The sequence below is a fragment of the Nakaseomyces bracarensis genome (assembly GCF_045282275.1).
Source record: "Nakaseomyces bracarensis strain CBM3 chromosome Unknown Scaff9_0, whole genome shotgun sequence".
Taxonomy (NCBI): Eukaryota; Fungi; Ascomycota; class Saccharomycetes; order Saccharomycetales; family Saccharomycetaceae; genus Nakaseomyces; species Nakaseomyces bracarensis.
Genome location: NW_027263970.1, coordinates 449,616 through 462,754, shown reverse-complemented (window position 1 = coordinate 462,754; position 13,139 = coordinate 449,616). Strand labels below are relative to the sequence as shown.

Genomic DNA, 13,139 nt, shown 5'->3' with positions numbered 1-13,139 from the left:
ATGATTATTTGATATATTTTTATCTATGTATCTCATAATGAATGTATATTCATTAACAGCTATAGATATTCACGATTTTGACTCGGAATCCGTCTCTTTATCTTTATCTTTATCTTTATCACCTAAGGCGTGAGATTTAGTGAACTGAATTGGACCTCTCTTTGAAGTGATTTCATTTGCTTTGTCAATTTCCGTAGCATTTACTCTATAAATGCTGTCTATATCCTGCTGCACAAATAACGGGTTATCGTATATTTGTTCCTCGTTACGTTTTGCGGTAGCGTTAGCACCTTTGCTATAAAACCTGGAATCATATTGGACAGAAGAGTTATTATTAGCTGCCGTCGCTTTCGCAGCACCTACGATAACTTTTTCAGAGACTTCTCTTCCTTGGGCGTACGCTAACTCCTTTAGCCTCTCAACAGTACTTTTCTTCCTATTATCAGTTTTGATCTTCTTAGTTCCACCATACCTGGACTCTCGTGGCGTTTCATTTTGTCTTTTGCTTCGTATCCTAGACCTATCGGCGATAGACTTTAGCTTCTCCTCCTTGATCCTCTCCTCTTCAAGTTTCTGTTTCCTCTTTAATTCATTCTCTTGCTTAATGCTCTCTCTTACTTCATTATCAGCTTGATCTAATGCAGATACAATATCGGATACTTTAGTATTCGCTGTAGTGATAGGATGGGTGCTTTTCCCGTGTGCTGCCCTATGCTCTAATCCAACGGTATAGCCTAGCGGGTTCTTCCAACTAGAAATCGCAGCTGGAATATTCCACTTAGCCTTCTCATTCTTACTAGGCTTCTTGTTTTTGGTTTCATCAGTAGCATGCAAAATCGGTGCTGGGGCCTCATCCACTAGAGGAGCAATAATTTTGCTACTTATATTCTTATGTCTAACTGGTTGTAATGGATCCAAGTTTTGACCTTGAATGTGGACTTTACGGTTCCCGATGGTGACTTTTTTCATACTATTCTCAGATTTATTCGTTCCTTTATTAGTAATTCTATGTAGTAGACGGTCGATGGTATCCTTGGTTCTATCATGGCATGCCCGTATCTCTTCTTTACTGGGCATCGGAGCATCTATACCATAAAAATCACTCTGTCTTAGTGGCACCAATTCATTGAAACTTGCAACATTTGTACCTATAAATGTTATATTAGTCTTATCCCCATCTTTAGCAGTCTTCCTCTTCATTAATGTCTGAATTATTTCATCATGTTCTCTATCTAGTATAGTTAATTCCTTTGAATCAGTTCTATTGGAGTTTTTTGGTGGAGGTAATAGCGAACTGAAGTTCATATTAGTAGTATTATCAGTATTTGTCTGCTTCGTAAGCTTCAGCAATAGAGGTTATTCCCGTTACTTCTGCTTACTAGTACTTCTTATTATGAAAAATTTCGATGCCCTCTAAGCGAGTCCACATATTAAAAAAAGTTATAATATGAATAAATTAATTAAGGTCTTTAAACTAAAGGGAAAGAATAAACGATATGAAATAGAATTTAATGTAGAATATATATATGTCTATATGATGAATTGAAATAAAATGTAAACCTCCTTAATTTCTTTTTTGTATTTTATCGGTATATGTGTAGTGTCGTAAAAGAATGAAGATTTTGATAGCAAGGAGCCTGGAAAAAAGAGTAAATGTACCATTGTTGAGAGTGTGGTGCCTAGTATAGACAGATAAATCCAGTGCTAAGGACTTATCTGGTCAATTTCTCTCTTAGTTTAGAGGCAAATCTGCTGTGACCCGAAATTTCCTTAACTGGTGGATTGTCTAATGCGAAGTTCAACATCATGGAACCCTTTTTGTTAACCTCGGAACTTGTAGCAAGCACGGTGTCTCTCAAACTAGTCCTAAAGACCATACCTTCCTGCCTCAGTCTGTCGCTGAATACAGCGACCTGTTTAGGTACTGGTGGGTAGTGTAATACAGCGGGCTTCTTATACCAGCCTTTCCTTGTAGGCACTGGATTCTCAGCATCAGTCATTGGTGGTACACCAATAAATCTTACTTTTTTAGCACCTTCTTGTTCGTCAATTTCCACCTCTGGAATGGCATTTTCATCTGTACCATCTGGTGCCTCAGAAGTGTTATTATTTACATTGGCTGTCGTGTCGTTGCCACTAGTTAGTACGTATTCCTTGTCATTAACATTCTTATCTTGTGAGTCTCTAGTGTTCGTGTCAAGTTTCTTATTTGTATTACCCTCTTGTTCATGAGGTAATGGAGAAACTTTGATTGTATCGGTTTCATTTACTTCTGAATTTGGTTTGTTGATAGTTGACCTCAGTTTGCTCTTAGGTTCTGGAGATGTTAGGCCGTTTGGAGTCTTGTTGCTATTAGATCTTGATACTGAAGGCGAAGTTGCTCTCAAGGGCGACAAAGAAGGTGAGCGATTATTATTTGCTGTTTTCTGAGAGCTAGATGTCATTAAGTGTTTGAAAGTGTCCTGGACCATTTTCCGATTTAGAGCAGAATTTGATTCTAACGAATTAGAACGTACCTGTGACTGAATGCTCGTTGGCTTTAAGAAACGATTGCTATTATTTTGTATACCAATACTGCTAACCATACTGTTGGTATGTGAGTCATTTGATTGTAAAGAAGCCGATCTTGGTCTGTTACCTCTCTTAGTTTTCTTTCTATCAATAGTTCTATTTACTACAGTTTTCTTAACTGGATTTTCGTCAATAACTGAACCCCTTCTCGAAACTGAGGGAGATCCCATAGTAGAAGATGATACCGAATTGGTTGCAGTGGAGTTTTCGCTAATATGAATCAATGGTGTGTTTATTTTCTCACCATTAGTGTTCACTTTTGTGAGTAAACGTGATGGACGTGAGAAGCCTTGATCTTCAGAAGCTCTTCTGCTTCTTTCAGTCGGAGTTGCTACACCGGAAGATAGATTTGAATTTGAATTACTATTTGAGCCAGAGGCTGACCTAGTCCTTGAAAGATTACCATTTGGTCTAGTTAATCCTGAAATACTTAGCTTTTTCTTTGGTGTTTTAATTGGAGATAAAGATGGGGAGGATGAGCTTGAGGATTTCATCAGTAATCCCACAGTTTTTTTCCCAGACTTTGAGTTCTCGACTTTCTCTAGGTAAGCCAATTCGTCGACAGTATATCTTTCATCGTACATCTTAGATATCTGATCTTCACTTGAGGTGTCTATCTTCTCTCTTGCTGCAGTATTTTTATCACAGAACTTCCACATATCTACCCATTTCTCTACAAGTTCGGTGTTAGAGTTCCAAATACTTATCAGTCTTCCTATTATTTTCTTCGTAAACATTTCATGAGTCTTCTCAGGTAAAGACTTTGGAAGGGAATACGGATATTTCTGTAGGAACTGCATAATGTCCTTGGATGCCTTGACTTGATAGAGCGGGTCTGCGCATAGTTTCTCCAGTTGTTTAATCATTAGGTCGTATTCGTATAAATTCTCACTAACAAGTTTAGTTTTCTTATCCTTTAGGAAAGTCATGTTTGCGTAGTATAGAACTCTGACTTCACTGGTGAAAACCTCTATCAGCTCCAGCAACCTTATGGTGAAGGCGAACATACGATGTATGGTGTATTCCGGGAATGGCAAGTTATACAATTTCAATTTACCTTGTTGGTATGCAATTAGTGATTTGTAATAAGCCTTGAGGGTGGGCTCTACCTTAGTGTGCATATTAGCTAGAAATTTGTCGATCACTTGCCATTGCAGTTTCTTAAAAGACGCTTCAGAAGTGTCCTTCTCGTAGTCCGTAATCAGCACAGCCAAGTCGAGACAAAGTGAGAGCTCACTGGGCCTCAGCAGGTCCTCAACGTTTTTGGCGTAGTTTCGCTTTATAAGGTTTGCGCTCTTAAACTTATTGTTATATACAGCTATGGTCTCGTCCACGAGCTTCAATAGACGTGCGACAGTGTCCCATTGCCCGTCCTTGTCGTAGAGTCTCTTCTTAAACTCAGTTTGATCAATATGAACCTCGCTGACATTATTGACTGGAACATCCATGACATACGTCAGCCAGTCCCGCGGGGTCACATCATACTCTCTCGTGGAGCCACCCTTACGCACCACCCCATTCACTATATCCTCATATTTCTGCCTCACCGTGGAGTTCACATTAAACACCGACCCTTCCAACAGTGGTAACATGTAGGTCACCAACGGAACAATGGCCTTATCCGGCGACGACCGTTTCTTCAAATTAGGAATCAGTATATTCAAAAGCCGCTTCAACTCCACCAGCCGTACCACCGACGCCCTATACGATATATACTTGCAATCATTGGCATCCATCAACTGGGACACTATCACTTTACTCTGCGCACTAGCACTTGCCGTCGACAACGTGGCAGCAGACTTAGCAAACATTATTTCTCGTTTCTTTACCCTTTTGTTCTACATCTAACATCACATATTGAATATGGTAGATAACTGGATCTATATATTGAATATCAAAAACTTTAAAAGGAGTTGTTGAGCCAATCCTTCCCTGTCCCTTCCTCTCTCTCTCTCTCTCTCGCGTACTTCCTCCCCTTAGCCCTACATAAACCCTAACTCAACCCTAATCCCCTATTTCCGTGCACAGCCCAAGAAAAAAATGATTTACACCAAATAAAAAAAAAAGAAAGAAAAGATAACACGTCTGCCGCGTGCGATTTGGGCATCGCATACGGCTCATCGCATACGGCCCCACCACCAGAAAAAAATCAAAATACGACTTGATAGTCTAAATACCGTTATACGTATTCGATCACCTGATACATCCCTTAAAAATCAAATAACCGGTCACATGGTACTTTCGTATTCAGTGTGTTATACGTATAATGTGATGAGTATAACTTCTCAGAGCTACAATTTTCTTTTTTTTCATTTTCCCTCTCAGTTAGGATCATTAAAAGCCATTTCTTTCATAGTATTATAATTGGTTTGATGGGGAGAGAGAGAGATAGAGATAGAGAGAGGAACTAATTATATTAAGAACCTTTCCTTGTAATTACTTATTTATATTCAATGTCTCGATAATAGGGTACACCCCTCATGAAAACCGGGTAATATATATACTACTTGAATTTTTTTGTAGCTCATCGATTTGATTTTGAAATATTTGAGTACACATGTACAATTGTATATGTATATATGTATAGGAACAATTGAGTAATACATCTAATACAGCCATCTATTTTGTCGGGTGGAAGAAAAAAAAAAAAGAGAGATGACTGATATGGATAATGCCATACTCGGTGTATGTGTGGTTGATTTCCACCATAAGAGAGGTCCTGAGGTAGAGTATTGGGAAGGGCTCGATGCAGTAGGTATATCAGACTCGCATCTGTGGCCTAACTTGCCCTTTCAAGCGCTTCCCGATGGGTCTCATAGCTTTAAAGAGACGTTTACTTATTTCACACTGCTCTATGACAAGAAGAACAAGTGTAGTCCCAAAAATGCGGAATTGGCACTGGATACTACAGCGACCACTGACAACAGTATCAAAGAGGAGCCTGAATATACAACGGTGTTTGCTATCTCCTGTTCGAGGCAGATTAGGAGTGATGAGCTTATTGCTAAGGATAAAGACGTGACGCGGTCCACGGTGCAGAAGGCGATTGTGGTGGTTTCATTGGAGCCTATATTTGGGCAGATCAAAGATAAATTGAGTATAGTGACTAATGCATTCTTCTTACAGAAGGATTTCTCGGACCGTCAGATAATCAAGTCCCTGTATGAAAGCCTGAATGCAATTTACGTAGGAAATCCAACAGGCCAGCCATCAGCAATGGGAGGTAACAGTACCCCAGTGTTGAATATAAGTGCGTCTGATACTGCCGCAACAGCAACAGCTAACTTCAGTACTAAAGAGAGTCAGTTGTACGTGGGACTCTGCCTACGAAGAGTACTGCACAGCTTCAATAGAAACGTCCTAGTATTGCTGAAGGCTCTACTGCTGGAGAAGAAGATAATATTCTATGGTAATAATGTCGAATCGCTCTGTAACGTACAGTTCGGTTTGATTAGTCTAATACCGAATCTAATATCACATTTACAAACGTCGGGATCCCCATTGTTATCGACGTCGTTCGAAAATGTTACCGTTGCAGATTCTTTTAAATCCAGTGATAGATTTTCAGTATTAAAATTTCTAGGTTTCCCACTTCACATATTCGAAAAGGGTGGTCTATTCTCCCCTTATACTCCATTACAGCAGGTTGATGATATTCAATCAAAGGAGACTAAATTCTTCATGGTGGGTACTTCAAATAAGCTCTTAGCTGAGCAAAAAAACGAACTGTGTGATATTCTTGTGGAAGTGGATAACCATACCGTTGAGATTCTAAACAAAGACCTAAATGGTCCTCTTCAATTATCGAACCAGGATGTAAAATGGATGGATTCTATTTGTGATATAGTGAAAATGACGTGGAATGAAAATGATGCTGAAACGCCCAAAAACTCTCAATTCGAAGGAAGCGAAGATTTTATAAGATGGCAATTCGAGGACTATCTAGTTGGACTTTTGTCGAGTGTAAAACTCTATGATTTTATCGAATTTCACAAAAATAATCCAGCTGCCATGAAGTCATTGCCAGAAGAATTTGTACAGAATGTTCCAATTAATCTATTCAATATCAATTGGGTTAAGAAATGGAAAGAAACCCAAAATTTTCATATATTCAACAATATGACGGATGATAGACTCTTCGACTTATTCCAGCCAAAGCACCTGTGTAATGAAAAGGATGCTTTTTCAGAATTTCAACAAAAGCTAACGGCTACATTCCAAAATCTGCGAAGGACCAACAACAACAACACATTGAGCGCAAATTCTAGTCAAACGAAATTGGGTGATAATGTTAGTAATAAGTCTGTTACTAGCTTTAACGATACCAAGTCATCAGGTTCACGCTCGGGTTCAAATAGTAAAGAACCGCCAAAGATTTGGGCAACATGGAAGGATTACTTTCAGAATATCAGCAAAAAAAATAAAGGTAAACAATCTAACACTGTAAAGGCCACACAAGACTTGAAAAATAGTGAATCAACTAATAAAGCTATAGGCACAGCGCTGGCTAATTTAGGTCTAAAACCAAGTGCACTCACATCGGATATTGAGAATTCTGGCACAAAAATACCCATGGAACAAACAAGAGTAGAGACTGGTGACGAAAAACAAGATGAAGATGATGCAGATTCGATAGTATCAGCTATTGGGAATTACGAGGAAGGTTCTGAAGAAGACGAAGAAGAAGAATTTGTATTTGCTGAAACCAGTCCTGATAAAAATGCAGGGGAAAAAATTAATGAGCAAGACTCTTCCTAGCATAACATATTTAATTTATTTCTCTAAGACATTTATGCATGTAATAATTAGGTAGAAAAGTTGTAATTTTTATAGTTAAAATCAAATATTTTGATATTTTGCATTTAGTTACTACTTCTAGCATTATTTACGTAATTAAATAATCATGTGGTTTATTTTTATTTAGTTTTTTGGTACGATAAATAGTAACTTCTTAAGTTGTAATAGCTAATTCAGTAACAAAACATTAAAAACAAAGATAAATAAAAACGAAATTAATAAAAAGATATTACCAGATTTAATGCATTACAAAAACGATTAAAGTAGATAGGTAAAATTATTTAAGGATATAGATTCATTAAAGGTTCTAAAATTATAGCTAATAAAAAGATGAGTTAAAAAAACAAGGACAATTTCCTAGCAGAAATTGAACCTTAATGAGGAGGTATTAAGTATATCATCAGTATTATTATTATTTCTTATTTCTTAAAATGCTCAATTTGTTCTATCAATAGAAAATAGGGTATATAGAACGAGATAGGCAAACAGTAAAGTCAATGAAAAAGAGTTCTCCTTGAAATGGATCCAGGCAATCTTGATTTTACTTCTGTCCAATTTAAATTAACTTTTTTTGATATGTATAGGAGTGTTCTTATTGCTGGAATTCGTTAGCGAAATGGACTGCCTGGTTAGCATACTCATTTATAGCATCCGAAGCAGCATTTAGTCCTTGAGCATTAGCGTTAAGAGTGCCATTTTTATTTCCGTCTTGTAAGGATGTGCCACCTTCACCATTTAGAAGATGGTTAGTATCTAATATATTCTCTGAAACTTGAGCTTGCGCCAGAGCCTGTGCTTGAGCTTGAGCGGCAGCCTCTGTAGCAGCGGCAACTTGATCATCAAAAGTGGCGTTGGTATCAATTTGACCATCTGTGCCTCCGATTTTATGGAAGTCCAAAATCTCCGAATACATCATTACTCTCCAGGTGTCTACAGGCAAATCGGCATCGTTGAAGTGCCAGTCGAACTTAGCCTCTGCTACAGGCTCGTCGGTTGGATCGTGGTATGGGGCCAAGTACGGATGCGCTAGAGCGTCTGCTGCAGTAATTCTCTTCTTAGGGTCAAACACCAGCATTTTCTCCAGAAGGTCAACTGCTTCAGGTTCTACTGTTTTGAATCTTTCTGAGAAAGGCACAGGGTCTCTATGTGGTAGTGATGTGACGAATTTCAGAGTATTCTCTGAGCAGATTGTATCGATGACGTCACTTGGAGGGGAACCCAATAGGTCTGTGATGATAGAGAACTGATGAACGTGGTCCTTACCTGGGAACAGTGGCTTACCTTCAATCATCTCTGCGAATATGCAGCCTGCGGACCAGATATCTACCTCGACGTCGTACTTCTGCCATGTCAACATGATCTCGGGGGCTCTATAGTATCTCGTGGAGACGTACCCGGTCATCTGTGGGTCCTGAATTCTTGCAAGTCCGAAATCGCAGATCTTCAAGTCGCAGTTCTCATTGATCAAGATGTTACTAGGTTTTAGGTCTCTGTGCACCACACCAGCGGAATGCACGTATTTCAGCCCTCTAAGGATCTGGTAGTGGAAGTACTGCACGAACTGTTTTTCGAGCGGTCTCGTCTGTAAGAGACGGTGTAAGTCCGTACCTTGCAACTCGGTAACGAAATATATGTCCTCTAGAGGTGATAGGAATATGTCCTGCAGGCAGATCAGGTTCTCGTGTCTCAAATGCTTCAGCAGTTTCAACTCTCTGTAGGTCCGCTTCGCTAGCACTGCCGTGGCGAACGGCTTCATAATCTTCTTGATCGCCACCGGTAAGTTCGTCAGCGTGTCCGTGGCGGAACACACCAGCCCAAACGCACCCATACCCACGGGATTCAAGTCCGCATACCTATTTGTTATCTCGAAAACAGTACCAAAAATCTGCGTCCTCACAAACTCTTCATTGGTTGCCATTATTTTATATTGTTTCTTCTTGTTCTTGTTCTTCTCCCTAGTTCTTCTTGTTCTTCTTATTCTTGTTCTTGTTGTTCTAATCCTTATAGCACTTCATGCCCTTACACTTTAAAATTGATATACATTTTGAGGGGCGCCCATTAAATTTTTTTTACTTCCTGCCATTGTACACCATGCACGAAATAAACGTGTAATAGTACGAAAATATATCAATCCACACGAGATCAAGTGATATCAATATAAACGAATCATCACAAGAACAAATATCAATATCCACGGAAAGCGCTTTTTTTGGTTAACGCGTTACCGCGTCGTCGCCCCTTCCGATTTACAGAACTGTTTAATAAACGCGGTTGGCATCTCTATTATTTCTTTTCTGTACCCATCACGAATTTTTTTTTTCTAATAAAGCTTAGCTTCTATTTTTAGTAGTATTAAAAGTGACTAAGAAAAAAGGAGATCCTGAATTTCCCACTTTGGAAAGAGGGTCTTTATTCATTATTTTTTTTAAATTTCTTTTTATTCTTCCTCTGCTGGGCACTTTACTTGGTTGTGCTGGGTTTGTGCTGGGTGCTTTTTTTTTTATCTCCTTGCTGGGCTCTCTCAGGCTCGTCCATTGTTACAACTTCGTTTCTATCGTATTTTTTCTTTCTTCTTCCGCAGTCTCTTTTCGGACTGGGCTATTTGTTTACATTATTTCTATATTTAGCAAAAAAAACCAGACCAAAAAATTGCCACACAACAAAAAAATAATTACCGTATTAGGCCAAAAAAAAAGAAATAGATGGGAAAACCCAGCCATTTCCATTTCCATTTCCCAATCCTCATCCCCCCCCTTCGCAGACAAGGAAACGCGCTTGCTAAAACACCCGCACAAAGCATTGGGGGAGAGATAAGGATATCACAAAGAAACGAAAAAACGCGGTGCAAACAAACACCATTACACCCATAACAAATGGCCGTACAAACACAAAACACGCTTCCCTCTGGCTCGCCCTCCCCCTCTTCTTTATGAAACACCCGCACAGAGCGGAAAAACACCCGCACCAAAACGCAAAAATAACTATACAACCACCAAAAAAAGCACACAATAAGCTTCCTGTAAAATACGCGTATCTGGGCAAAAACTGCAATCCACAGAATGCGTAGAAAGTAACGTATCAACCGATAAATACAAAAAGTACCAAAAAAAAAGAAACGACGGGAGGTGAGTCCTTTTTTTTTTTGTAAACAAGGGGCCAAATGAAAAAAAAATTTTTCTTCCTTTAAACAAAAAATTTCATATATAAGGAGACCCAGTTCTGATGGATGAAGAAATTCTCTCTCTCTCTCTTTCAATTCTATTTCTTATATTACGAAATACTCCAAGAAATCAATCTTCTGTCATTCGCTTTTATTAAAAAACTAACTAAAACTTAACCAATAATGCAATTCTCTACTGTCGCTACCGTCGCTGCTGTCGCCGCTGTTGCCGTTGCCCAAAACGCTTCCAACATCACCACTGCTACTGAACACAACCAAGTCACCACTTTGGTTACCGTCACTGACTGTGAAGAACACATCTGTTCCGAACACGTCTCCCCAGCTTGGGTTTCCACCGCTACTATCACCGTCGACGACGTTGTTACTGAAACCATCACCTGGTGTCCAATTGAGACTGAGACTGGTGCTCACCACAACTCTACTGTTGCTCCAACCACCAAGTCTGAATACCACAACACCACCATGTCTACCAAGTCTGGTGAACACTCTTCTACCAAGACCGTCACCTCCTACACTGGTGCTGCCGCTAAGGCTTTGCCAGCTGCTGGTGCTTTCTTGGCTGGTGCCGCTGCTTTGTTGTTGTAAGTTTAATGTTTAATACATTTAATTTTCTAACAACTTCTAAAAATTTTATTTTTCTTAATAAATATTTTTTAATCGGGTTTTTTTAAATTGAATTTGGGTAGGGAAATAAAAAGAGGAAGCAATTTTCATTGCAGAGTTTTCAGTGAAAATAAATATCCTTTTTTTTCTCTAAAGCTGGGCTTTGTTTTTTTTGTTTCCCACCATTTCATTTAAAAAAATATTAAAAAATACTACTTTTTTATATCTTAATATTTTTTTTATTAATTCTTTTTTTTTTAATAAAAAATAAAAAGAAAGCAGTGTGTGTACGTGTTTGATATTCAACTACATAGAGTTTTTTTATAATTATAATTTACTTTTTTGTGAAAAAAGACTATGTTTCTATCTTTATATCTTATTATCATGATCTCTAATAAGACAGTGGTACTTAATTTGCTATCTCTCAATTGCATACTTGCTATCTCAATTGCATACTTGCTATCTCGATGCATAATTGCTATTTCATTAAAATGTTATGTTAATTATATCTATATTTTTATGTAATATTATTATAAGTGCTTCAAAGCTTCTTCAACGGAAGAAACGGTAACATCAGTACCTGGGTTAGTCTCCTTACCACAGTAAGTGACAACACCATCCTTGACAATAACAGTCCATCTACCAGACCAGTAAACACCTTCACCGACATCCAATTCGTAACCCAAGCTCTTGGTGAATTGAGCACCACCGTCAGTGGCAAACTTGATGTGCTTGGTGTTAGTAATACCCAACTTCTTAGCCCAGGCTTGGTTGGCAAATGGGTTGTCCACGGTGACAACAACAACTTGGTCAACACCCTTGGCCTCCAATTCCTTCAACTTGGAAACGTAACCTGGAATGTGAGAGATAGAACAAGTTGGAGAGAAGGCAGCTGGAGCACCAGTGATCACTACAGTCTTGTTCTTAGCCAAGAAGTCAGACCAAGAGACGGCAGTTGGCATACCACAGGCATCGTGAGATTCAGATTCATCAATGTTGATGTATTGGAACTTGAAGTTTTGAACATCCAATTTTTCGTTTACCTTAGGAGCCATTTTAATTTTTTTTGTATTGTATAGTGTTGTTATAAATAATGATTTATTATTATTATTATTATTATATTGTTATAATTAATAATTAATAATTAATTGGAAAAGAAGATAGTCAATTCCCTTATTTACCAATTCCTTTTACTATATATATAGTTTTTTTTTTATTAGTTGGTTATAATTAATAATTGCATGTTAATGCATTACTTAGCGATGACATCACTATTTTTTTATTTTAGGGAGATTAACCCTTTTTTTTTTAATGTTCTTCTACTGTCTCTATCTCAAATTCAACCTAAGAAAATCCAGAATCGTCCCTCTTTTAACAAAAAAATCTCAATTGTTGAAATAAGGACTATCAAAGCCCTTTTGGATTCAAGGGGATCACAAATATCTCGGGATTCCCACAAGAATAATATGATACTGCACCTGATATATTGCTTTTTTTCTAATTATATTAAAGTATAGCAATTAGATATCTTTATACACATTCAAGATGGGAAGGGGGTGTCTGCCTCCAATCCTATTCACTATAGCAAGTACCTTTTGTAGTTCCGTGGACCTTCTAGGGCTTTCTCCTTCCTTCTACACCAAAGCAAAGCCCTACACCAGCAATGCCCGACATACAACAAAATACACTGCTTACATCATATAACTATATACTAAGGATCACATGCACAACCTTATACGAACGTACATGTGTGAGAACCGTTAAGAGTGAGCATAACCTTTGCCATGACCGACAACAAAAAAGAAAGAAATAGTATTGCTACGGGCTTTTTTAGCGTATTAGGCCCTCCCGCTTCCCTCCCACCGCTTCGCCAAATCTAAGGGATTTTTGGGAAAAGGAATGTTATGGGCCGAAGAAGTGAAAGTTGTCGGCAAGAGCGGGACGTTCTGTCTTCGGACCCGACTTTGCTTAATTTGGATGGGGCCCT

General features: G+C 38.4%; 6 protein-coding genes across 6 annotated transcripts; 2 read left to right on the top strand and 4 right to left on the bottom strand.

The window, feature by feature from the left end:
- Window positions 1-69: 69 nt before the first annotated feature.
- PRP45 (mRNA splicing protein PRP45) lies at window positions 70-1,305 on the bottom strand (the record flags this gene model as incomplete). Its single annotated transcript, XM_071052602.1, has 1 exon — window positions 70-1,305. One exon carries the CDS (start codon window positions 1,303-1,305, stop codon window positions 70-72), a length of 1,236 nt encoding a protein of 411 aa, XP_070906449.1.
- Window positions 1,306-1,712: 407 nt separating this feature from the next.
- Window positions 1,713-4,382, bottom strand: GIP4 (protein phosphatase regulator GIP4; the record flags this gene model as incomplete). The annotated part of the gene is made up of 1 exon (XM_071052601.1): window positions 1,713-4,382. One exon carries the CDS (start codon window positions 4,380-4,382, stop codon window positions 1,713-1,715), a length of 2,670 nt encoding a protein of 889 aa, XP_070906448.1.
- An 844-nt stretch (window positions 4,383-5,226) lies between these two features.
- AVL9 (Avl9p) lies at window positions 5,227-7,329 on the top strand (the record flags this gene model as incomplete). Its single annotated transcript, XM_071052600.1, has 1 exon — window positions 5,227-7,329. One exon carries the CDS (start codon window positions 5,227-5,229, stop codon window positions 7,327-7,329), a length of 2,103 nt encoding a protein of 700 aa, XP_070906447.1.
- A 631-nt stretch (window positions 7,330-7,960) lies between these two features.
- HOG1 (mitogen-activated protein kinase HOG1) lies at window positions 7,961-9,286 on the bottom strand (the record flags this gene model as incomplete). Its single annotated transcript, XM_071052599.1, has 1 exon — window positions 7,961-9,286. One exon carries the CDS (start codon window positions 9,284-9,286, stop codon window positions 7,961-7,963), a length of 1,326 nt encoding a protein of 441 aa, XP_070906446.1.
- Window positions 9,287-10,711: 1,425 nt separating this feature from the next.
- Window positions 10,712-11,134, top strand: CCW12 (Ccw12p; the record flags this gene model as incomplete). The annotated part of the gene is made up of 1 exon (XM_071052598.1): window positions 10,712-11,134. The coding sequence occupies one exon, from the start codon at window positions 10,712-10,714 to the stop codon at window positions 11,132-11,134; it is 423 nt and encodes a 140-aa protein (XP_070906445.1).
- A 548-nt stretch (window positions 11,135-11,682) lies between these two features.
- Window positions 11,683-12,207, bottom strand: AHP1 (thioredoxin peroxidase AHP1; the record flags this gene model as incomplete). Its single annotated transcript, XM_071052597.1, has 1 exon — window positions 11,683-12,207. One exon carries the CDS (start codon window positions 12,205-12,207, stop codon window positions 11,683-11,685), a length of 525 nt encoding a protein of 174 aa, XP_070906444.1.
- Between the last annotated feature and the right edge of the window lie 932 nt (window positions 12,208-13,139).